This window comes from Balaenoptera borealis (genome assembly GCF_965194805.1).
Source record: "Balaenoptera borealis genome assembly, chromosome: 13".
Lineage (NCBI taxonomy): Eukaryota > Metazoa > Chordata > Mammalia > Artiodactyla > Balaenopteridae > Balaenoptera > Balaenoptera borealis.
The window spans coordinates 85,579,371-85,604,123 of record NC_138870.1 but is presented as its reverse complement, the minus strand read 5'-3'; the positions used below and the strand labels follow the sequence as shown (position 1 = coordinate 85,604,123).

At 39.4% G+C, this 24,753-nt stretch overlaps 1 protein-coding gene across 8 annotated transcripts in view; it reads right to left on the bottom strand.

The window, feature by feature from the left end:
• The window catches only part of ANO4 (anoctamin 4), a 460,570-nt gene that overhangs the window by 62,042 nt on the left and 373,775 nt on the right, over window positions 1–24,753 (bottom strand). For all 8 annotated transcript variants that reach the window (XM_082349613.1, XM_082349609.1, XM_082349612.1 and 5 more), the window contains 3 exons: window positions 9,559–9,641; window positions 3,308–3,448; window positions 664–828 (listed from right to left, as the gene is read on the bottom strand). In XM_082349613.1, the coding sequence (XP_082205739.1) occupies window positions 664–828; window positions 3,308–3,448; window positions 9,559–9,641 (389 nt within the window). The remainder of the gene's footprint in view (window positions 1–663; window positions 829–3,307; window positions 3,449–9,558; window positions 9,642–24,753) is intronic.

Sequence of the window (24,753 nt, the reverse complement as noted above, 5' to 3'; positions counted from 1 at the left end):
AAGTGATCAAATTCTGGATACATTTCGATGCTGAGAGAAGCAGAGGAGTTTCAGCCTGGGCGACTACAACGCAGAGGCCGCAGGAGGAGCTCATTCTGGAGGGAAGATGGGGAGTTGGGGGTTACGTGTGTTAGGTGAGGATGTTTGGGGTTCAAGGGAGACAGCTGGGCTGAAATATACATTTGAAAAAAACCTGAAATCAACACAAGCTACAAGTACCACCCTGAAATATTCCTTGCTGGGTTATCGCAAGAAATGCTTTGGATACTAATTTCCCATCATTCAGAAGCAAAAAGAAACAGGAACCAACACTACTGAGCTATGTCACAGAGTCTGAGCTGGGCCTTTAAAATATATTTTTTCTCTACATTTCCCAAAGGGGTATACAGTGTTATCTTACTGGATAAATAAGGGAACTGAGGTTCAGAGAGGGCAAGTGCCTTGCCCAGTCTTACAATGTAGAAAATCCTGGAGGCCAGATTTGACTCAGGCCTTCTGTATCCCCAGATGAGTACACCTTATGCCAGGCACTTTGCAGCCAGGCCATAAGTGCCACATAATTGACCAGCCTCTCTGAGGCCAGGTCCCTTTAGAAACAGAAGAAAACTCACCTGTAGCACACACATCTTATCCATTTGACTAGTTACCTTGCAGCTCACTTACCACGTTCAGCAGCATGATGATGCAGAAATTGATGCACACGGCAGTCCCTGTGGTTGCAACCTGAGAATTATTCCTGATTAACGCCCACTTAAAGGCAGCGAAAGTGCTGACGGTCACCACCCTGTAAATGACGATCCCAAAAACGGCGGCGATCACCACGCAGATCTGGCAGGAAGACAGAGGACACCCAGTGAGCACTGTGATGGAATGTTGGAGGAAGGGGCTCCCGCCACCTGGAAAATCCTCGGATGAGGAAACGAGATAAAGCGGCAGTGGTCCTGACTCAAGACGCCACAACAAAATGCACACTTTTCATGTGGTTGATGCTTTCTCTTGTCTGTTTGTATGTTCTTTGTTATCCAAATAGAAAAGCTGCAGAACTTGAGAGCTGATAAACCGTTAAGCTATGGGGTAACTATTAAACAGAATATCAGATTGAGCAAATGAACAGATATTTATTGTGGAAATCTTATCGTGTCACTCTTCTGTTTAAAACTATTTATTGGCTTCCTTTTAGGATAAAAGCAAAGCACTTATGATGGCCTGGAAGAGTCTCTCCAGCCCCACTGAGTGTTTTTCCCCTCCCTCTGGAGACTCTAGACCTTTTTTTATTGTTTCCAATGGGCTAAGCATCCTTAATCTTCAAGACCATTTCCTTTGCCCAAAATGCTGATCTACCCATTCCCCTGCTAAACACACACACACACACACACACACACACACACACCCTCATGCAGTCTAGTTAATACCTAACTCATTCTTCACATCTCAGCTCAAGAACTACTTCATAATTAATGCTTTTCATGAAGCCCCACTCCTCCCCCCAGGCGTTTTTTTTGTTATAGGGTACCTATACTCTTCTTTCAGTATACAACTTATAATTTCTAACAATTTGTTTGATTATTGCTAGTCTCTCCCACTTAGATGGTAAGCTCCATCTGGGTAAGGATGGTAATCGTCATTTCTGCAGCAACTTAGCATCATGCCAAGTGCTCAGTTATTTGTTGCTGAAGAAGCCTATGAGAGGTGCACACTCTTATTTATCAGATATATACACAGCCTGAACTGAGGCATCTTCCTCTGAACATTTCATGGTGTTTGAGAAGAATATGGCATATCTTCTCTCTCTATGAATAATGGGAATTTGAGATTCCAAAAAGTTTTGTGGCTTTCATTAGATGACTTGCTTAATATGTCTTTGAGCAGAGATCTTAGCTTACATAGTTGTCAAAAACTGGATCTTAAAGCTGGGCCTCAGGACAGCCTCTGCCAACTTAGAGATTCCTTTCTTTATAGAAGCTTTTTCTGTGTTTCTCACAGACTCTATTTCTTGCTTACTATGAGTGACATGCTCTAAAAGCTCAGGTATGAACCCTAGCTGAACTGGCTAAAGTAGTAGTAGTAGTAATAATAACAGAAAACAAAGAAACAAAAACCGCCCATGTCTGAATCCTGGAGCTGTTGATAGGGAGACAGGTGAGAACTACACTGAATTATAGACAAGGGTGGCAATACGGTAGAATGGAAAGGTCACTGGACTCAGAGTCAGAAGTTAGCTCTGAGTCCTGGTTCAGCTATGAGCTAGCAGTGTGACCTTGGGCACGTAGCTTGTCCTTTCCATGGCTTCTGCCTCTATGATCTACCCCATCTGTAGAACAAGGAAAACTTAATTTATGTCCTTAAGTCTTGTTGTGAGAAACAAAACCCCAAACAATAAATGTGAATGCACTTATAGAAGGCAAAGCCCGACACAATTGCTAACAAAGCAGAATCTGTAGAAGGGCATGGATCTGAGTCTTGATCTGAGCCGAGGGACACTGGGCTCAGTTTCTTTCTGGCTACAGGGGTAGATTGTCTGAATTTTCTATTGTCTTGTCCTTCCCACTCTAACCAACTAGGATATATACTTACAAACACTTGCTATTTGAAAAGAGGAAAGGAGGATCTTAACCATCCTTTCCTGTCTAAAATGACATTTCTGACAAATTTGCATATGTTTTGTTCAGTAATTGACAGGGTCAAAATTGATCATAAAACGACTTCTTTTTAGGAAAAGCTAACAATCCAGCTTCAAATTAGTGTTTTGCAAACTGATATAATCATTAGTGAAATAAATGTTAGGGAGTTATAGCTGGCATTAAAAAATAGACTGTAATAAAACAAAAAAAACCAGAGTTCCTTGCATATTGTAAAGATGAACATTGTTTCAATTACCATATTCGGTTTTATACATCTATTTGCCTAGTATATACTAGGTTATGACAACGTTCGTATTTCTTACTGTATGGGCATTGTAAAAAAATGTTTGAAAAACACTGCTGTAGGTATTAATACTATCCCATAGTTTTAGTTCCTTTCATTATGACATAGAGAAACAAATGCAAAGAACAGCAGATTAGAGGATCTGAGCTCTTGTCTATTTCTTGGCTAATCTGGGTAAGCCCTTTACCCTTCTGGAGTCTCAGTTGCTCCACCTGTAAAATGGGGACGGCAATGCCATCCGTGACCACCACGTAGAATTGTTGTGAGGACTAAATAACAGAATGTGCAAAAATATATCCAAACACTTGATGTGATTATGGTTGTTACCATGCTACAGGTTTGTACTTTATGAAAGAAAGAGTTTTGTAAAAAAGTTTCAGACCATAAAGAATATTCCAGATGCAGAAACAATAAGTCGGCTGCATTTATCTGCAAATGCTTGATATGGTTCTGGTTTTCCCGAAATGGGATTCATCCGCTCTTTCTTGGAATACTTGGCTTCAAACTGGGGCCGTATTTCTTCCTAAAGAACAAGCAGACACATTTTTATGTACTGAAGAACTGCTCAGACAATAAGAAAAAAGTCATTTTACCCCACAGGAAAACTGAGTCAACAAATGCCACAGTAAATGACATGGGCTTGGAAACTGGCCACTTAAAGAAAATCTGCAGAATGATGATCTAGACTTTTTATCATCAAGGCTATGTAATTTAGACTAATAGTTAAGTGTCTCTATTATCTTTTTAAACTATGCTTGAAGAAAGAAACTGAGAATGAGAAAAGGGACCAACTTGTCCTGTCCCTGGTGGTTTGAAACAACTAATAAGCTTTTACTTTTATTACCGGGGAGTGATGTGGACACCAGGACAAAGAAAGCTTCTGAACAACAAAATGTTCAGAATTCGTTTTGTGAGTTATAATGGCAATATAATTCTTAGTTTTCTACAATTTTTAAAATTTTCGATTTAGGCAGTTAAAAACATGGTGCATCTATTTTTTAATAAGCTCCTATAGATGTCATTCACCCGTAACCATAGGTTTGAAACGTATTCTTTTTGTTGTTGTTGTTGTTGAGGATTTTTGCATCTATGTTCATCAGTGATACTGGTCTGTAATTTTCTTTTTTTGTAGTATCTTTGGTTTTGGTAGCAGGGTGATGGTGGCCTCATAGAATGAGTTTGGGAGTGTTCCTTCCTCTGCAATTTTTTGGAAGAGTTGAAGAAGGATGGGTGTTAGCTCTTCTCTAAATGAATTCACCTGTGAAGCCATCTGGTCCTGGACTTTTGTTTGTTGGATGATTTTTAATCAGTTTCAATTTCATTACTTGTGATTGGTCTGTTCATATTTTCTATTTCTTCCTGGTTCAGTCTTGGAAGCTTATACCTTTCTAAGAATTTGTCCATTTCTTCCAGGTTGTCCATTTTATTGGCATAGAGTTGCTTGTAGTAGTCTCTTAGGATGCTTTGTATTTCTGCAGTGTCTGTTGTAACTTCTCCTTTTTCATTTCTAATTTTATTGATTTGAGTCCTCTCCCTCCTTTTCTTGATGAGTCTAGCTAATGGTTTATCAATTTTGTTTGTCTTCTCAAAGAACCAGCTTTTAGTTTTATTGATCTTTGCTATTGCTTTGTTTCTATTTCATTTATTTCTGCTCTGATCTTTATGATTTCTTTCCTTCAACTAACTTGGTTTTGTTTGTTCTTCTTTTTCTAGTTCCTTTAGGTGTAAGGTTAAATTGTTTATTTGAGATTTTTCTTGTTTCTTGAGGTAGGCTTGTATAGCTATAAACTTCCCTCTTAGAACTGCTTTTGCTGCATCCCATAGGTTTAGGATCATTGTGTTTTCATTGTAATTTGTCTCTAGGTATTTTTTGATTTCATCTTTGATTCTTCAGTGATCTCTTGGTTATTTAGTAACGTATTGTTTAGCCTCCACATGTTTGTGTTTTTTACGTTTTTTTTCCCCTGTAGCTGATTTCTAATCTCATAGCGTTGTGGTCAAAAAAGATGCTTGATATGATTTCAATTTTCTTAAATTTCCTGAGGCTTGACTTGTGACCCAAGATGTGATCTATCCTGGAGAATGTTCCGTGTGCCCTTGAGAAGAAAGTGTAATCTGCTGTTTTTGGATGGAATGTCCTATAAATATCAGTTAAATCTATCTGGTCTATTGTGTCATTTAAAGCTTCTGTTTCCTTATTAATTTTCTGTTTGGATGATCTGTCCATTGGTGTAAGTGAGGTGTTAAAGTCCCCCACTATTACTGTGTTACTGTCTATTTCCTCTTTTATAGCTGTTAGCAGTTGCCTTATGTATTGAGGTGCTCCTATGTTGGGTGCATATATATTTATAATTGTTATATCTTCTTCTTGGATTGATCCCTTGATCATAATGTAGTGTCCTTCTTTGTCTTTTGTAATAGTCTTTATTTTAAAGTCTATTTTGTCTGATATGAGAATCACTACTCCAGCTTTCTTTTGATTTCCATTTGCATGGAATATTTTTTTCCATCCCTTCACTTTCAGTCCGTATGTGTCCCTAGGTCTGAAGAGTGGGTCTCTTGTAGACAGCATATAGATGGGTCTTGTTTTTGTATCCATTCAGCCAGCCTGTGTCTTTTGGTTGGAGCATTTAATCCATTCACGTTTAAGGTAATTATCGATATGTCTGTCCCTAGTAACATGTTCTTAATAGTTATGGGTTTGTTTTTGTAGGTCCTTTTCTTCTCTTGTGTTTCCCACTTAGAGAAGTTCCTTTATCTTTTGTTGTAAAGCTGGTTTGGTCGTGCTGAATTCTCTTAGCTTTTGCTTGTCTGTAAAGCTTTTGATTTCTCCATCGAATCTGAATGAGATCCTTGCCGGGTACAGTAATCTTGGTTGTAGGTTCTTCCTTTTCATCACTTTCAATATATCATGCCACTCCCTTCTGGCTTATAGAGTTTCTGCTGAGAAATCAGCTGTTAACCTTATGGGAGTTCCCTTGTATGTTATTTGTCGTTTTTCCCTTGTTGCTTTCAATAATTTTTCTTTGTCTTTAATTTTTGTCCATTTGATTACTGTGTGTCTCGGTGTGTTTCTCCTTGGGTTTGTCCTGCCTGGGACTCTCTGCACTTCCTGGACTTGGGTGGCTGTTTCCTTTCCCATGTTAGGGAAGTTTTCGACTATAATCTCTTCAAATATTTTCTTGGGTCCTTTCTCTCTCTCTTCTCCTTCTGGGACCCCTGTAATGCAAATGTTGTTGCGTTTAATGTTGTCCCAGAGGTCTCTTAGTCTGCCTTGATTTCTTTTCATTCTTTTTTCTTTAATCTGTTCCACGGCAGTGAATTCCACCATGCTGTCTTCCAGGTCACCTATCCATACTTCTGCCTCTGTTATTCTGCTATTGATTCCTTCTAGTGTATTTTTCATTTCAGTTATTGTATTGTTCATCTCTGTTTGTTCTTTAATTCTTCTAGGTCTTTGTTAAACATTTCTTGCATATCTTCTTGATCTTTGCCTCCATTCTTTTTCTGAGACCCTGGATCATCTTCACTGTCATTAACTGAATTCTTTTTCTGGAAGGTTGCCTATCTCCACTTCATTTAGTTGTTTTTCTGGGTTTTATCTTGTTCCTTCATCTGATACGTAGCCCTCTGCCTTTTCATCTTGTCTAGCTTTCTGTGAATGTGGTTTTTGTTCCACAGGCTGCAGGACTGTAGTTCTTCTTGCTTCTGCTGTCTGCCCTCTGGTGGATGAGGGTATCTAAGAGGCTTGTGCAAGTTTTATGATGGGAGGGACTTGAAATGTATTTTTAATTGGTATTGAAAACAAGGTAAATACCTTTCAAGTCCAGCTAAAATCAAGGTTCCTCTAATTCTAAATCAAGCTGAGATTTTATTTCATTGAGTTGAGCCCCATCCAATGTGAAAAGCTTCTGACTAAAAAGCAATTATGGGATTAGGAAAAGATAATCAGCAAAACGGTATTTTGAAGTCATTCTGGTTAATTAAGAACTTGTTCTACATGAGTGTCTTGGAAGAGGAGGGAAAATAAGCAGAAACTCTGGTGCAATGGAGATTGAGTTAGTCCAGGCAGAAACACTCAAGACTTAGATGAAGGTACTGACAGAAACCAAAGAAGGAGCTGACAGAAGAGAGATTATGGAGGATGGGTACAGTCTGGTAGTGGCCTCTCTGTGTAGGAGGAAGGGCAGCCCGTCTCCTGCCACAGGATAAGCCCAATGCTGACTTTACACAGTGGCAGGTAATGGGGAAGGTCAGGGGGAGATACAGTTATAAACAGCCTCTGCCTCCTTTATTTTAGGTAGTTACACTTTAGGATATAAACAGATCTAGAATATTCTGCTTCTTTGGGAAACTCAATTCATTAGGCTATAAGTGTCATCAAGGGTCACTGAGTTAATCATCCAGAAAATGAGGCCAGTCATGGAGCCAGACCTGTCATCCTGGGTGTTACAGGCTAAATTGTATCCCCACCCCACCCCCCAATTCATAAGTTGAAGTCCTACCCCTCAGTATCTCAGAATGTGTCTATATTTGGAGACAGGGTCTCTACAGATGTAATTAAGTTAAAATGAGGTCATTAGGGTGGATCTTAATCCAACACGACTAGTTTCCTTATAGGAAGAGAAAATTTAGACAGAGACATGCACAGAGAGAAGACAATGTGAAGATACAGGGAGTAGATGGCTATCTACAACCCAAGGAGAGACTGGGAACAGATCCTTCCCTCATGGCCCTCAGAAGAAACCAGCCCTGCCAATACCTTGATCTCAGACTTCTAGCCTCCAAACTGTGAGACAATCAACTTCTTTTGCTTAAGCCACCCAGTCAGTGGCACTTTGTTATGGCGGCCCTAGCAAAGTAACATCCTGGGTTACCCCTGAAGAAGGCATGCAGCATGTCTGGGCTCTTCTGTACAGCAAGCTGAGAACCACAGGCTAGAAGGAAGAGGAATTTCTACAATGAATCCCAAACAGAAATAGAATTGCACATGGCCCCTGACGTGAGTTCCTGTACACAGGTGTGCTGAGTGAAAGCAGGGTTCAGCACTCCATACTTTTTAACAGGGCTGGGAGTTCAGAAGCTCTAGACTTCTGAAGGGATATGTTTACCCTAAGGGTAAACAAGGGATATGTTTACCCTAAGGGTACTCACATTGTGGCCCCACCACAAGGGCCAACAGTGACTTTAGACTGGTTTAGTCAAAGTTATTTAATGCCACACTTTATAGCTGAAAGGGGAAAATTTAGAAACATTTCTCTTTAGAAATGAAAAAAATCCGAAGATGAAGTAATTTGTCTTAGATGACATAGCTGCTGAGTGGTGACTCGGCTTCCCAGGAAAGAGCATTTTCCATCCCACTCGAAAGCCACTCCCATAAACACATGTAACAAAAACCAGAATAGCTCCACCCAGGAGGAAGTCTTGAATGCAGCCTGGCTGTGGCTGGTAGCCCCCAGAAGTCACCTGGGCAGTCTCTTCCAACTCAGAAAACCATTTTCTAGAGAATGCATGCTTATAATAGCATGAGATAGGCCTCATCACAAGAACAGGGATTGCTGAGAATCCCAGTATCATTTCTAGATTTAAAAACTACCCAAATGTGTTCATGGGTGTGAGGAGAAAAGGCAGCCATCCACAAGGCATGATTTGAAGGGAAAAACACTCCTCTCAAAATTATCTCCCCCACCAAGCCTAGCCCAGGGCTAAAATTCTCAGTTATGTTTACAGAAGATTCCTTTTAATTTATAAAAATATATATCTGTGTCTCTTGGAAGGAAAACACCCATTGATACCGTTATCATATCATATATGACTAGTGTATTTGATTTACTGGCCCAGCAAGGCTCTGAGGAAATGGTCCTCAGGAGAGGTAGGAGATAATGGATGAGAGGAAGGGAAGAGGAGTTCAGGCCGGGCACATGGTGACCAAACCCACCCATGGGTCCTCGAGACTTGACAGGAATGGGGCAAGGAGAGAGAGGATAAAGACCAGACACAGGTTAGGAAAGGGCATGGTGTATTGGCCTAGAAGGGGATAAAGGGAGAGTGATGTGCTGAGAAGGTGAGGCCTGTGGGACTGAGTTTACCTCTCCTGGACAGTTTTATCTAGAGCTGGTCCTGCTTTTAGCCACATCCACCAAAGAGGCTGTTTGAGGAGTGGTTTCCCCTCAGTATTTATCACTTAGGGGAATACTTCTGAGCCTGTGCACATCTGGCCACTGTCCAGGGTCCTGAAGCGTTCACAGAACCATTTCCTTGGAGTACTTAGGAGGTCTGCTTCCATGTGCCTACAATCGTAAAACTAATATTCTCCTTCTGATAAAGTAAAGAGAATGGATAATATTTAAGGAAACTAAACAAATCTTACTACCAATTCTTCTGATGCCTCTACCTACAAGTGAAATGCTTTACTTAGTCATGGAATTTTACTCCACTAAGAAATCAAAATGTGTGTGTGTTTTTTTTTTTTTTTTAATTCTGCTTGAAATTTCCTGTAAAGACAGGTATAAAAAATGCTTTATGAATCAACCTGACTTCCATCACAGGGCAGACAGCGATGACTCAAGAGGGACTGTGTATTTCTTGGTTATCGGCTTTTTTTAAAAAGAAATTGAGGTAAATGATACAAACCTCCTCTTCTTCCCAGTCTATCAAATCCCAGTCATAAGCAATTACTGCTCTGCGTCTTTTCCAAAACTCCAGGAAAACTGTCGCTGGAACAAGCAGAGAAAGGCAGACATTTTCAAATAAAACAATGCCTTTAACTGTGTCAATGGATAATGAAGCCATTGTAAAGAATGACAGTTTGTGTAAGCATTCTTGAATATCAGAATTTCTAGATAAACTTTATTTAACAAGGATCATTTTCTGAGAATTACTAAGTCTCTGTCAAACACAATGAAAACTTAGAGATTTAAATTAAGCTGATTTGCAAGTCACAGCAGAGCAGACTTACTAGAATGACAAAGCACCTGAGATGTAAAATACAGAAAACTAGGTTACCAACATCATTTGAAAAGTGAGGGGCAGAAAAGGAAAAGCAAAGCTTAGCTGTTCACATGTATTTGATTGCCAGTGATTTCTTGTCCCCCAAATTCTTCTCAGGATAAATATCTGTGTAGACTGTATCTTCCTATTTTACTGAAGGAAGCTATTTTGTTGGAGGAAGCTGTCCTGTTGCTTCTCTTTTCTCCAAACCATCTCTTTATTGTCACATTGAAGACAAAAGTGTGTAAATTCTGTTAAGAACCTTTCCCAACCTGTTGGCCTCCCTACCCAGGTAAAGCTGGGAGTGATCCTCATTTAGCCAAAGTAACTTTCTACTGAATTCAATTAAAAAATATCAACACAAATGAATTGTTGAGCATTATAAAATGATAGAGAGATCAAAAAATAATCAAGACACATTCCTGCTGCCTTGGAAGTCACAAGCCCGATGAGGGAACACATAACACTCAGTTACTCAGAGGATCACTGCAACTAAGGATATCACAGAGATACCCTAGGAGAGGTAATTGTTGACCATCTCTATTGGGCCTTGCTGTGTAGTCAGACTTCAAAAGGGAAAAATATGTCATATATTTGGAATCAGTTTCATGGGGTAAGGTAAACAGCCAAATGTCCATTCCAAAGAGAGATAACTACTTCCTTCTTTTCTACTCCCCCTTGCTCTCACACTACCTCCTTATTCATCTTGTGGCAAGCTGTGACTTCGACTGAGGTGAGGCTACTCAAAGTCTTCATTTATCCCTCTTAGTGAGAGTATACATACGTTGAAAGCAGCCATATTAATGTATTTGAATATGGGGTCCTTCCCAGACCTCATGGGGTATTATAGAATATATGATATATGTACCCCAGTGCCTCTCTAAAATCTGAAAAATTCAGAGTATAGTTGTTAAGAAAGTCACGCCTAAAATAATCAAGTGCTTAATTCTAGAAGTGGGAAATGGAAACAAACATATGTCTTTGGAGGTTAATAAAAGTGCCAAACTATTTACAACAGCCAAGACATGGAAGCAATCTAAATGTCCATTGACAGAGGAGTAGATAAAGAAGATGTGTGGTACATATATACAATGGAATATTAGCCATAAAAAAGAATGAAATAATGCCATTTGCAGCAACATGAATGGACCTAGAGATTGTCATACTGAGTGAAGTAAGTCAGACAAAGACAAATATCATATGATATCACTTATATGTGGAATCTAAAAAAAATGTACAAATGAACTTATTTACAAAACTGAAACAGAGTCACAGCTGTAGAAAACAAACTTATGGTTACCAGGGGGAAAGGGGGGAGGGATAAATTGGGAGATTGGGATTGACATATACACACTACTATATATAAAACAGATAACTAATAAGGACCTACTGTATAGCACAGGGAACTTTACTCAATACTATGTAATGACCTATATGGGAAAAGAATCTAAAAAAGAATAGATATATGTATATGTATAACTGATTCACTTTGCTGTACACCTGAAACTAACACAGCATTGTAAATCAACTATACTCCAATTAAAAACGAAAAAAGAAAAGTGCCAAATGCTGAGCAGCTATTTTCCACTGGAATCCTTGCCAGGAGTCTTATTGTGTTAGGGGTTCCCAAGACCACCTCCAGTCTTGATGATTCACTAGGGGGACTCATAGGACTCAGCATATAGTGGTACATATGGCTAAGATTTACTACAGTGAAAGGATATAAAGCAAAATCAGCAGAGGGAAAAGGCACATGGGGTGAAGTCTGGTGGAAACCAGGTGGAAGCTTCCAAGAGTCCTCTCCCAGTGGAGTCACACAGCATGTACTTAATTCCCCAGCACAGATTTGTGACAACACGTGAAATGTTGTCTAACAGGGAAGTTCACTAGAAACTCAGTGCCCAGGGTTTTTATCAGGGGCTGGTCATATAGGGATCCTTTGCCTAGCACGTTCCAAAATTCCCAAGCCTCACAAAAAATCAGGTAGGTATTCAGCACAAACCATAATGTTTGAGCAAACCGTTTAAAATGTAAAACAAGTTACTCTTAGCAGTTAGGGTGGTAGAAACTCTCCTGAAATTTAAGTTCCCAGATGCCAGCCACGGGCCAACCCTGTAAAGCAGGACTCTCTAAGGCAGGCCTGCTGTGTTAACTTCTTTCTGCACATTTGCCCTCTGCCTCACCAAATTATCTTGTCCTTGCATGGGGTCCCTGAAACACCTCCTTGACTAGGTCCTCTGGCCCTTCAAACAAATGCCACTTTATTGATTTTCTCTCTTTGGTCTCCAGAGTCCCTCCTAACCTTGAAGAGACAAGGCAGCCAAGCCTTGAATGTGTGGCTTTTCTCCATAAGAAGAAAAGCTTGGGACTCCTTGGCCTCAGAAAGGCTTGCTGGGGGGTCATTCTGGGACGGCCTAAGGCCACAGGATACACATCCAGTCTGTCTTATAGGCTGTTGCTGCTCCCAACAAGCCCCACCGACCCATCTGTGGTTCTCGTCTGTAGGAACTGATTTCCAAGACAAGCCAGTGGCTGTAAGAATTATTCCACCAGCTTCCTTCTCCCCAGCATGTGCTGAACCCTGCCTCAAGGAGAAAGAAACTCAAAGCAGTAATTCCCTTCTTCGGCCAATAATCCTCTCCTCTCTTCCATTCTAGAACTTGGGAAGATGAGAAGAAGAAATGAATTGTTTGTGCAGCTGCCATTTTCTTGTGTCTTTGTGTGAAAATCCCCATTCATCCGAGGAGGAATCTGCTTCTATCTCTATGTATGAACTAGGACGTAATCAAACTAATATAGGTGATCTCTTCTCAAGGCAAAGCTCCAATCCCCCACCCTCTTAACTCCATGATTTAAGTCCTTTGTCTAAATACACAGCTCTGGGAGCCCATGTGCTTTGGGTGTGGTGAGTTATATGCTGCCTTATGTCATGAGCTCACACTTTCCTCTTTGTCTCCTTTGAAGCTGGCTTATGCTATATGTATATGTATATCTATCCATCTATATATATATATCTTCATATTATATCTTTCTTTTATACTGCCCAGTACTATTATTAAGTTTGATTAAAAGTATATTTCTTTTGGAACTTCCCTGGCGGTCCAGTGGTTAAGACTTCGCCTTTCCAATGCAGGGGGTGTGGGTTTGATCCCTGGTCGGGGAGCTGAGATCCCACATGCCTCGGGGCCAAAAAACCAAAACAAAACAGAAGCAACGTTGTGACAAATTCAATAAAGACTTTAAAATTGGTCCACATCAAAAAAAATCTTTAAAAAATAAATTTAAAAAAGTGTATTTCTTTTATATATTGATTCTCAAAAGACTGAACATTCTGAAGTGTTTTGTCAACATTTTCTAATATATGCAATTATTTCCACAAGAATTTGGCCCCCAAATTTCCTTTTTCTCAGCTACTTACTGCTAGCATTTTGAACTTCTTAGATTCCAATCTATCTTTCCATGCTGCTAATGATTTTTCTAAACCCCAATCTAACCAGGTCTCCGAGAGGGGGGTGGTCAATAAAGTCACATCACCCATAAAATAAAGCCCTGTTACCAGCCCAGGATATAAGGATCCTAAGGACCCTGCTTGTGCCCAACTCTCCATCCTGTACTTCTACCTGATCTACCCGCAAAAAAGTTCACCTGAGATGTTAATGCCAATCCCAAACAACAATCCTCTCACAACAGTAGTTGACACATTAGGAAATTCTGAGACTTCTGTCAGTGCAGACAGGGTCGGGATTAGTGTTCAGGTAGGTTAGTGTTCAAATAGCAGGACACTCTTGGCTCCGAATCACACACAATTGAGAAGTTTGTCACATGCAGCCCATAAGGGACACAAAGGGAAGACATGACATAGAGTGTTCTGCAGGCCACACTCTATTATCATTTTCTTAAATAGAATAATTATGGCTAATTTCAAATCAATTTGTGGCTGACTCCTATGCATTTACTGAAACCATTTATCATCTTTCTAAGCATAGTGCGATTATATGTCCCAGGTTTACTGCAGTTATATGTGGCCATGAGCCAAATTTTGGCCAATGAAAAGTAAGTAGAAGTGATGTGCGTCACTTTCGGGCTGAGGAATTAAGCAGTAGGTGTATCCTCCCTAGGCTTCTTTTCTCCTTTTGCTAGATGAATGGAGAGAACTCTGAGGATCTAGAAGAGGATGGAGCCAGAGATGGAAGGAATTTGAGTACTTGGATGACCACGTAGAAGGCTATCTGACAACCAGGAACACCTGATTGGGTTTTAAGTTTGTGGGTTCTACTGAGCATCAAGGTTTTGCAGTTTGTATATTACAGCAGCTAACTTTACTCATCCTAACTGATATAGGGTTTCTTCTGGAAAGCATAGCCATGATTAACATTCTGCAAATAGTTAGAAAAAAACCCATTGAATAACTATCTTTCATCATCTTCCTAAGGCATTTATAGAGACCTATGCAGGGAAATCTCCTCTTTCAGCTGCATATCTTAGGTTCCATGGCAGGGTTGAAATACTGTACCATTTATTTAGTTACTGTATAGTAAGTATTTATTACATCTTAGGTACTAATCTTTATTTTCTCAAAAGCTTGTAAAGTTTGGTATTATTTTCATTATTCTATGGATGAAAAATCTGAGGTACAGAGAACTCACAAGGCTAGTAAAAAACAGAACTGAGATTTGAACCTGATTTGCCTCTTTTTTGGCTGAAAACAGCAGCAATTTATTTTTTCACAGTTCTGGAACTTACAGGTCCAAAATCAAGGTGTTAGCGGGGTTGGTTCCTACTGGAAGCTTTGAGGGAGAGTCTGTTCCATGCTTCTCTCCTAGCTTCTTGTGGTTTCCCACAATCCTTGGCATCCCTGGATTTGCAGAGGTACTGCTCCTCTACCTCTGTCTTCACATGGCATTCTCCCCTGTGAGTGTCTCTGTCTCTGTTTTCTCTTCTTATAAGGACACCAGTCATACTGGTAATCCAGTATGGCCTCCTCTTAACTTGGTTACATCTTCAAAGACCCTATTTCCAAATAAGGTCACTTTCACAGGTATCAGGAGTTAGAACCCCAATATATCCTTTTTGGGGGGACACAATGCAACCCACAACAGGGATGTTTGGGCTGTCACAAGGACTCGGGGCGCAACTGGCATTTAGAGTAGGAGCCAGAGGTGCTAACCACATGACTCCTAGCTACGAGGCCACACTCTAATCTGGGAGCTTTAACTCCTATTGAAATGGGAAAAGCCAAAAAGAGAGACAAAGAAAGCCTACTCTCCCAACCACAGGAGCTGAAACTAGTTATAAATCAGAAGTGCTGTGCCCCAGGGTTATAGGTTCACTGTGGGAGCCTGACATTAGCTCTGTATCCTTCTCTCTGATCTATACTCTTCTTCTGGGAGGCCTGGAAAAGTCCACACTTATTCCCAAAGCTACTAGGGATACAATGCTGCCAATTTTTGCCCTCTGGTAACATAATAGGTATTGAGAGGCCTAATTTGATTCTTCACTTTAAAAATGTCTGCACTGGTAGTCCAGAGGAAAATTATGTTTAATCCCAGAAAATAATTTTAAAGGCATTTTTCTTATTTTTGAAAAAACAAGGAGCTTGAAGATCCTACAGTCTAACTTCTTTCCTTGAGAAAAGATTATGTTCCATTTGTTTGGAGAAAAACAAGAATTGAGCTCTGGCCAGGAATAAAATGAGCAGTACCTATGAGTGAGTACCTATGATTTTAATTTCAGAATGATGACCTGCTGTCTGATGACTCAAGGCATTTTCAGAAACCTGGTCAAGATGATTCTCTTACTTCCTAGGAAAGCAGAATGACTTACTTCGTACACACCTTCAGTCTTTTTTTTCCCAATGCTAATTTTAATTTTTAAAAGTAAAATTAGTAATACTAACAGATTTCATCTTTTCAGTCCTTTATAACTTTCTGAGAATGTTCATTTGGAGGAAGAACAGAGGAATTTATTTTAAAGTCTATTTTGTCTGATATGAATATTGCTACTCCAGTTTCTTTTGATTTCCACTTGCATGGAATACATTTCTCCATCCTCTCACTTTCAGTCTGCATGTGTTCCTAGATCTGAAGTGGGTCCCTCGTAGACAGCATATCTACGAGTCTTGTTTTTGTATCCATTCAGCCAGTCTATGTCTTTTGGTTGGAGCATTTAATCCATTTACATTTAAGGTAATTATTGATATGTATGTTGCTATGCTATTTTCTTAATTTTTTTTTATAGGTCTTTTTTCTTCCCTTCCTCTTTTGTTCTCTGCTCTTGTGTTTCTTGCCTAGAGAAGTTCCTTTAGAAGTTGTTGTAAACTGGTTTGGTAGTGCTGAATTCTCTTAGCTTTTGCTTATCTGTAAAGCTTTTGACTTTTCCACTGAATCTGAATGAGAGCCATGCTGGGTAGAGCAGAGGAGTTTAAATGATGTGCTTTGCAAGAACCTAGAAATAAAGGAATAAGTCACATCCTGAGAGCTTAACTTGTAAAATCTTCACACAATGAGTGAGCTTAGTTAGAAGTCACAAACTCAAATGCTAAAAGGGCCAGATCAGTACAAAACCTGGAAGAAGCCATACAATAGAGAGTGGTGGGGTTTGGGACAAATTGGGAAGTGTATGCACCATGTAAAGTGGTAGGTTTTTCTCAGTTCTCATTGATTCTGCTGTGGCCAGTTCTTCAAATTTTTCAAAAGGAACTATGAAAATGTATTTTCACGTGGACTATCTCAATTTTAAAATGTTAAGAGTTTATTCGTATATTTTAAAAATTGGTGAAAACCAAACAGAATATTTTTATGGGTTGCCAATTTGCAACATTTGAGGTAGGCCATTGGAAGTAATAATGCAAATGAATATAAATGAGTGACTAGAGAGTTTGTGAAACACTCTAAAATGCCAGGATGAGGGTAATCTCAGGATCCAGGAAGGACAGGAATGTGACTACATTTTAAGAAGCCGAAACTATTACTGGCATTGGGACCTCTTCTGGAGAAAGTCAGTGTGTCCAGATAGGGGAAAAACAAACAAGGGTAGCTGAGGAAAAACAAGGGTCTAAGAACACAAATTTGGTAGTTTCATCTAATGTAGATATTAGAAAGGTATGCTGACATGGGATAAGAATGATTAATCAAGCAGAAAAAAAATAGTTCTTGCTCCCCTCTTTTCTTCATTTAACAATTATTAATTGCATTCTTTTGATGTTCTAGGGATTTTGCTAGCTGTACTGATTCCCATGCTCAAACAACATATGGTGATTAATTTGGTTTCCCAAGTTTCCTGACAGAGGAATAAGGTGATGGTCATTATAAAATAATATTCACTACCATATACCTGTATTTTCACATTCTAGGTTATGCACTGGTGTTTGCAGAGTTTAGAAGAGTCTGTATCCCCAGGTCAGATTAGCTCTGGGTATTCCAACAGTGTTTCTGAACTGGTAATGCCTAGGAGACACCATGGATCATGGCAGTTTCTCCAGGGAACCGCAATTCTCTGAGGCCTTGTCTGAGGGTATGCTTCCCTTCTATACAAAGCCATTAAACTGCAACAGGCTGAGGACTTTCGCTTCCACTCATGAGGATTAACTACTACAATATAAGAAATAGCTGTTATCAGCACTGGACAAGAGACAGTGCAAACCTGTGACACCGAGAGAAAAATAAATGAGGTGGGCCCTAGGAGCATACCAACTCATTGCTTCTAGGCAGTTCCCAGGCTACAGTTCAGGCAGGGAGAACAAAAACAGAGCCTAGTGGTCTTACTGACCTGGGGAGACAGAGATTGAGTAGGGAGGGTGAGTTGGCAATTATCTATGGGGCAGAATACCAGAGAGGAAGGAGCTATACTAAAAGAAAGCTGCAATATCAGCAACAAGGTCCCCTCTACTCTTGACATGCATGGGGTGCAACTACATGAGGCTGCTTGTTAGCTAAACAATCCTCAGAGTTCACAGAGGGCCAGAAGTAGTTCACAATCCCACTAGTCAGAATGCAGAGTATTATAATACATAGGTATTATAAGAGGCCTACTAAAGGTGATGCCTTAGTTGTGGACTATTGTAAGTCTCTGGACTTACAATAAACAAGCTAAACACAAGTTTCAAAAGGATCAAGCAGGGCTGCAAGTTAGTTAACTGCATGCCTGAACAAAGTCCAGCACTAAAGAAACACAACAAAAACCAAAAACTCAACACTTTCCGGCACTGAATAAAAAATTACCAGGAATGCAAATTAGCAGGAAAATAAAACCTATAACTAAGAGAAAATTCAATCAATCTCAGACTGACAGCCTAGAAATGACAGAGCAAGGATGACAAAACAACTACAGTTGGCCCTTGAACAGTGTTGGGGTTAGGGGTGCCAACCCCCATGCAGTTGAAAAATTCACATATAACTTTATAGTAGGCCTTCCATATCAGCAGTTCCACATCTGTGGATTCAACCAATTGCAGATCATGTAGTACTGCAGTACATATTTATTGAAAAAAAATCTGCATATAAGTGGACCTGTGCAGTTCAAATCTGTGTTGTTCAAGAATCAACTGTATTATAAATATGCTTCATATGTAAAGAAGGTAGATAAAAACCTGAACACAATGGGGAAAGTGATAAAATATACAGAAAGATCCAATTGATTAAAATCTGAGATGAAAAATGCAAGATATGAAAAGAAAAATACACTGGATAGGATTAACAGAAGATTAGCTTTTTCAGAAGAAAAGATCAGTGAACCTGAAGACAAATCAATAGAAACAATATAAAAAGGAGCATTGAGAACACAAAGACTAACAAGACTGAAAAAGGGTGACCAAAGTATAAGTAACCTGTAGGACAATATTCAGCAGACTAACATACATGTAATTGGAGTACTAGACAATATGATTCTGGAAAATTTTCTAAGAACATGCAAGACCTGTACATTGGAAATTACATAACATTGCTTAAAGAAACTATAGAACAATTAAATAAATGAAAAGCTAAATGACATTCGTGGGTAGAAATATTTGATAGTAAGTCTTCAGTATTCCCAAATTGATTTATTGATTCAACTCAATCACAATCAAATATCAGCATTTTTGGGGGGTAAAATTGACAAGTTAATTCTAAAATTTATATGGAAATGCAAAGGACCTAAAGTAGAACAAACAATTTTTTAAAAGAGGAAGATTTCAAAGCTTACTATTATGCTGTAATAATCAAGACAGTGTTATTACATAAAAGTACACATATAGATCAAACAGAAAAAAATTTCACATATAGACCTATACATGGCCAACTGATTTTCAACCAAAAAAATGCCAAGAAAATTCAAGGAAGAAAAGGATAATCTTTCAGCAAGTAGTACTGGAACAACTGGATATCCATACATGCAAAAAAATGGATCTGACCCTTACCTTACACTGTATACAAAAATCAACTTGAAATAACTCATGGACCTAAATATATGATCTAAAACTACAAGCTCTCTAGAAGAAAATATAGAAGAAAATCTTAGGGACCTTTAGTTTGGCAAAGATTTCTTAAAAAAACAAAAATCACAGAATAAAAGAAAAAATTAAATCGGAATATATCAAAAGTAAAAACTCTTGCCTTTTATTTATTTATTTATTTTATTTTAAACTTACTATTTATTTATTTATTTATTTATTTATTTATTTATTTATTTATTTATTGGCCATGCCACAAGGTGTGTGGGATCTTAGTTCCCCAGCTAGGGATCAAACCTGTGCCCCCTGCAGTTGGAAGCACGGAGTCCTAACCACTGGACTGCCAGTGAATTCCAAGCTCTTGCTTTTTAAAAGATACCATTAAGAACATAAAAATGAAAGCCACGAACTGGGAAAAATATTTGCAAGCATATGTATGCTAAAGGACTTCTACTCAGATTATATAAATAACTCTTTTAACTTAAAAATAAGAAGACAAACAACCCAATAACAAATGGGCATTTGAACAAACACTTCACTAAAGATGTGCAGATTGCAAACAAGCTCACAGAAAGATGTTCAACATCACTAGTCTTCAGGGAAATGCAAATTAAAACCACAGTGGGATAACACTATATACCCACTAGGATGACTAAAATTATAAAGACTAATAATTCCAGGTGTTTGTGAGGATGTGGAACACCTGGAGCTCTCATATAATGCTACTGGGAATGCACAATGGCACAGCTACTTCCGAAAAAATTTTTTTATAAAGTTAGACATTCCCTTATTCTATGATCCAGCAATGCCACTCCTAATTATTTTCCCAGGAGAAACAGATACAAAGACTTTTATGCAAATGTGTAAAAAATTTTATAATAGCCGTTAAGTCTCAGCTGTATTCATAATAGCTAAAAACTGGATTGAATCCAAATGTTTATCAACATTTGGATAAACGGATAAAATGAATAAACAAATTTTGGTATATATCAGGCAATGGAATACTATTCTGTACTAAAAAGAACAAACGAAAACATATGCAACAATATAAATGAATCTCAACAGCTTTAATCCTAGTGGAAGAAGCCAGAAACAAAATGCTAAATAGTGAAAGATTCTATTTGTATGCAATTCTATAACAGAGTAAACTATAGTGATAGAAAGCAGGTTTGAGGTTGCCAAGGGGCTGACTTCAGAGGCTTGAAGAAACTTTCTGGAGAATGATAATATTCTATGTCATCATTACAGTGACGGTCACATGACTATATATGTTTGACATAATGTCAAAATGTACACTTAAAATCACTGGATTTTATGTTATGTGAATTATACCTAACTAAAACTCATAAAAATGTGCTATAATCCTATCACCCAGAGAACACCACCATTAATATAATATAAAATACCTTTGTTTAGCTCACAGGAAACATTTTGACCAGGCCCAACTGTGAATGGCTGCAGGAAAGAAGAAATTAACACATCCCCTCCAGGGTCTGGCCAGAACTACGAAATATGTGCAATGGCTTACAGCCTTTTTTATTCTTCCTCCTCACCTCCCCTCTCTTTGTTCTATAAAAGAAACTAGCATCGAAATCCAGGCAAGATAGTTCTTTGGGACACCAGTCCACCATCTTCTCAGTCTTCTGGCTTTTTGAATAAAGTCACTATTCTTTGCCCCAGTATCTCATCTCTCGATTTATTGGCCTGTCATGCAGTGAGCCGTAGGAGTTTGGACTCGGTAACGCTTCTATACCTGAAATCACACTTTATTTGTATACTTTGTATCCTACATTAAAAAAAGTTAAATATAGCTTTGCGTTACGTTATTATATGCTTTGAAAGACGATTTTTAATGGCTACTTATAATTTCCTTAACCATTCTATTGTTGGATATTTAGGTTATTTCCAACTTTTGTCTGTCACAAACAACTAAAGCAAGGAAAATATATTTATGTATAATATATGTTTATGTTTATATATGTTTATAATATATATATTTTTTTTAAATTTATTTATTTTTACTTAGTTTTGACTGCGTTGGGTCTTTGTTGCTGTGCACGGGCTTTCTCTAGTTGCAGTGAGCGGGGGCTACTCTTTGCTGCGGTGCGCGGGCGTCTCATTGTGGTGGCTTCTCTTGTTGCGGAGCATGGGCTCTAGGCGTGCAGGCTTCAGTAGTTGTGACACGCGGGCTCAGTAGTTGTGGCTCGTAGGCTCTAGAGCGCAGGCTCAGTAGCTGTGGTGCATGGGCTTAGTTGCTCTGCGGCATGTGGGATCTTCCCTGACCAGGGCTCGAACCCATGTCCCCTGCATTGGCAGGCGGATTCTTAACCACTGAGCCACCAGGGAAGCCCAATATATTTGTTTTTATTCTGTAATTAAGATCTTCCCTGACACCCAATTCTGCATAATGTTTTAACTGAGCACTGGAACAGCCTTCTCAGTGGCTACCTGCTAACTATTGGTCCCCACTTTCACTCCTCCCCACACTGTTGCCACAGTTGCTTCCCAAACACAACTGATGATGTCACTCCCCAGTTTACAACTTCAACTGGCTTTCTGCTGCCTACAGGGTGAAGCCATGGTTCTCTGTTGTGGTACAGATGCCGTGTGATAAGCAGAACTCAGGCTTCAACATGTACTCTGTTATGGTTGAATTGTGTCCCCCCCTGCAAAAAAATATGTTGGTGTCCTAAGCTCCGACCTCAGAATGTCACCTTATTTGGAAATAAAATAACTGCAGATTAACTAGTTGAGTTCATACTGGCGTAAGGTGGGCCCTTAATCTAATATGATTAGTGTCTTATATAAGAAGACCGCCATGTGAAGACAACAGAGACACAGGGAGAATGCAGGTGAAGATGCGGGCAGAGATTGGAGCCATGTTCTCTCCAAGCCAAGGAATGCCAAGGTCCGCTGGCCAGCACAAGAATCTAAGAGAGACGCATGGAACAGATTCCCGCACAGAGCCTCCCAAAGGAACCAACACTGTTGACACCTTGATTTCGGACATCTAGTCTCCAGAACAGTGAAAGGATAACTTTCTGGGGTTTTAAGCCACCCAGTTTGTGGTATATTGTTACAGCACCCCCTAGGAAACTAAGACACATTCTATGTCCCTAGCACATGTAATGTCTAAGCATTCCTTTTCAGAGTTTTGCTCACACTGTTCTCAGCTCAGAATGTTATTCATACCTCCCCCAACTCCACTTATTTGCCTGGCAAATTTAAGACTTGGTTCCAATATCTATTCTTGGGTGAAACCTTTTCTGCTTTTCCTTTTTGCCTCAGGAAGTTGGCTGCATGGACCCTCACTGTCTCTTTATAAATTGGACTTAAGGGCTTCCCTGGTGGCGCAGTGGTTGAGAATCTGCCTGCCAATGCAGGGGACACGGGTTCGAGCCCTGGTCTGGGAAGATCCCACATGCCGCGGAGCAACTGGGCCCGTGAGCCACAATTACTGAGCCTGCGCGTCTGGAGCCTGTGCTCCGCAACAAGAGAGGCCGCGACGGTGAGAGGCCCGCGCACCGCGATGAAGAGTGGCCCCCGCTCGCCGCAACTAGAGAAAGCCCTCGCACAGAAACGAAGACCCTACACAGCCATAAATAAATAAATAAATTTATTTAAAAAAAAAAATTGGACCTAACACCTAGTATTATAATTACCAACTTCTGAAAGCAGAGATCACACCTTACTCATTTCTTAGGTATACCCAGTGCCAAGGGACAGTGAATATGCACTGTCTGCTGAGTAATGAAATCTCATAACATCCTATAGGAGGTGCAGGCCACAGTGGACATACTTCAGAATGACTCTGGAGTTCGGCAGACGAAATCTGGTTTAAAATCCAGACTCCACCACTTACCAGCTGCTGGGTAATCTTAGGTAAATTGCATAACCTCTCTGAGCCTGAATATCCTCATCTATAAGATGGAGATAGGAATTTCTTCCTGGTGGGTCATGAGAAATTGATGAGGTGTCCTATGTGACTGCACCTACACACCTAGTAGGCATTTAGTAAATGTATACGTTTTCATTTTCTGAATATACAATCACCATTTTTCATTGGATATATAGATAAGATTATAAAAATAAAATTCGTGTAAATATCTAAAAACAAAAGGCAAATTATTATAAAATTTATTTTCAAAAAATGAAACATACTTCATTCTTAAATTACTGATGGGACCATATGCAGAATCTTTGAATTTGCATTTAAACAACAGCAATCTTGCGATATTGATTGGAAAGCTCTGAGGACCTCGATTTGTTTGTTTACTGGGGATAATTTAATTTTTGGCAACACTTGAAAGAGGAAAAAAAAAAGGAAGAAGAATAAAAAAGAAAAAAAGAAAACAGAAACAAAGAACAGAGCGAGATAATATGCTTCCTGCCAAGTCTCTGCCAGTATCAAACTCCCTAATGACTCATTTTTTTTCCCCTAGGGAGAGAGCTAATTTAGACCACAATTGTTCTGTCCCTTGAATCTTTCTGAACCAAAATGATCATTGAGGAAAGAGCCACTCTGATTCAAGCCCAGAGCCCTAGGCTCACAGAATAGTCCCTAGGAGGCCCTGCCATCACACGAGTGTGAACAAGAACAAAGGTGGTGGAGTTCTGTCAAGATTTCTAACCCCACACAAAGGCCCTTCCAGCAACTACAGACTGTTTCCAAATGGAGCCTTATTGTTTCTCTGGTGAACATACAAAGCAAAAGGCAACAAAACAGACACACCAACCCCATCCCTTCTGAGGGCTTTTAAACCCCTTACATCTGTTCTCATCATCTCCATATCTAGCAATTTCCCGAAAATAAAGTGCATTTGTTTTCCTAAATGTTGTAACTTGTCAACTCTAAAGGATGATCCTGAGACCATTAAACCGAGCTCCGTTAGAACTGATATGCTTTTATAGAACACCACCATCACAAAGCAGCGTTTATACTGGGCCTGGGACGAGTGTAACAGTCCTTTATTTTAAAGTTCAGATCCGTGAAACAGAAGCAAACAGGATTACAGACAGCACATGGTCCTAGCAGTGGAGTGGAGGAGCTAAAAGCTTGTCTAATTTAACTCTTGGCTTTACCACTTTTTTCTAGCTACTGCCTCAATTTTCTCATCTATCACATGGGAATAGTAACAGCCCCTTCCTCAAAGGTTGCTATACAGATTAACTGAGATGATACTGAACAATGCTTAATATAGTAAGCCCTCAATAAGTGTATGCTATTATTCTAACTATTACTGTTATTGGCTATTCTAGATTTCTGCAAAAGGCAAAGAAAGCCCTGTCTACAAACAAACACCTGGGGTAAATGATTCTTTTTCTCAAACTGGGAACAATACAAGATTTAAGTAATAAGTTGTCCACGAAGACAAAGCAATTCAGAAAATGAATTATTCCAGGCTTGCGTT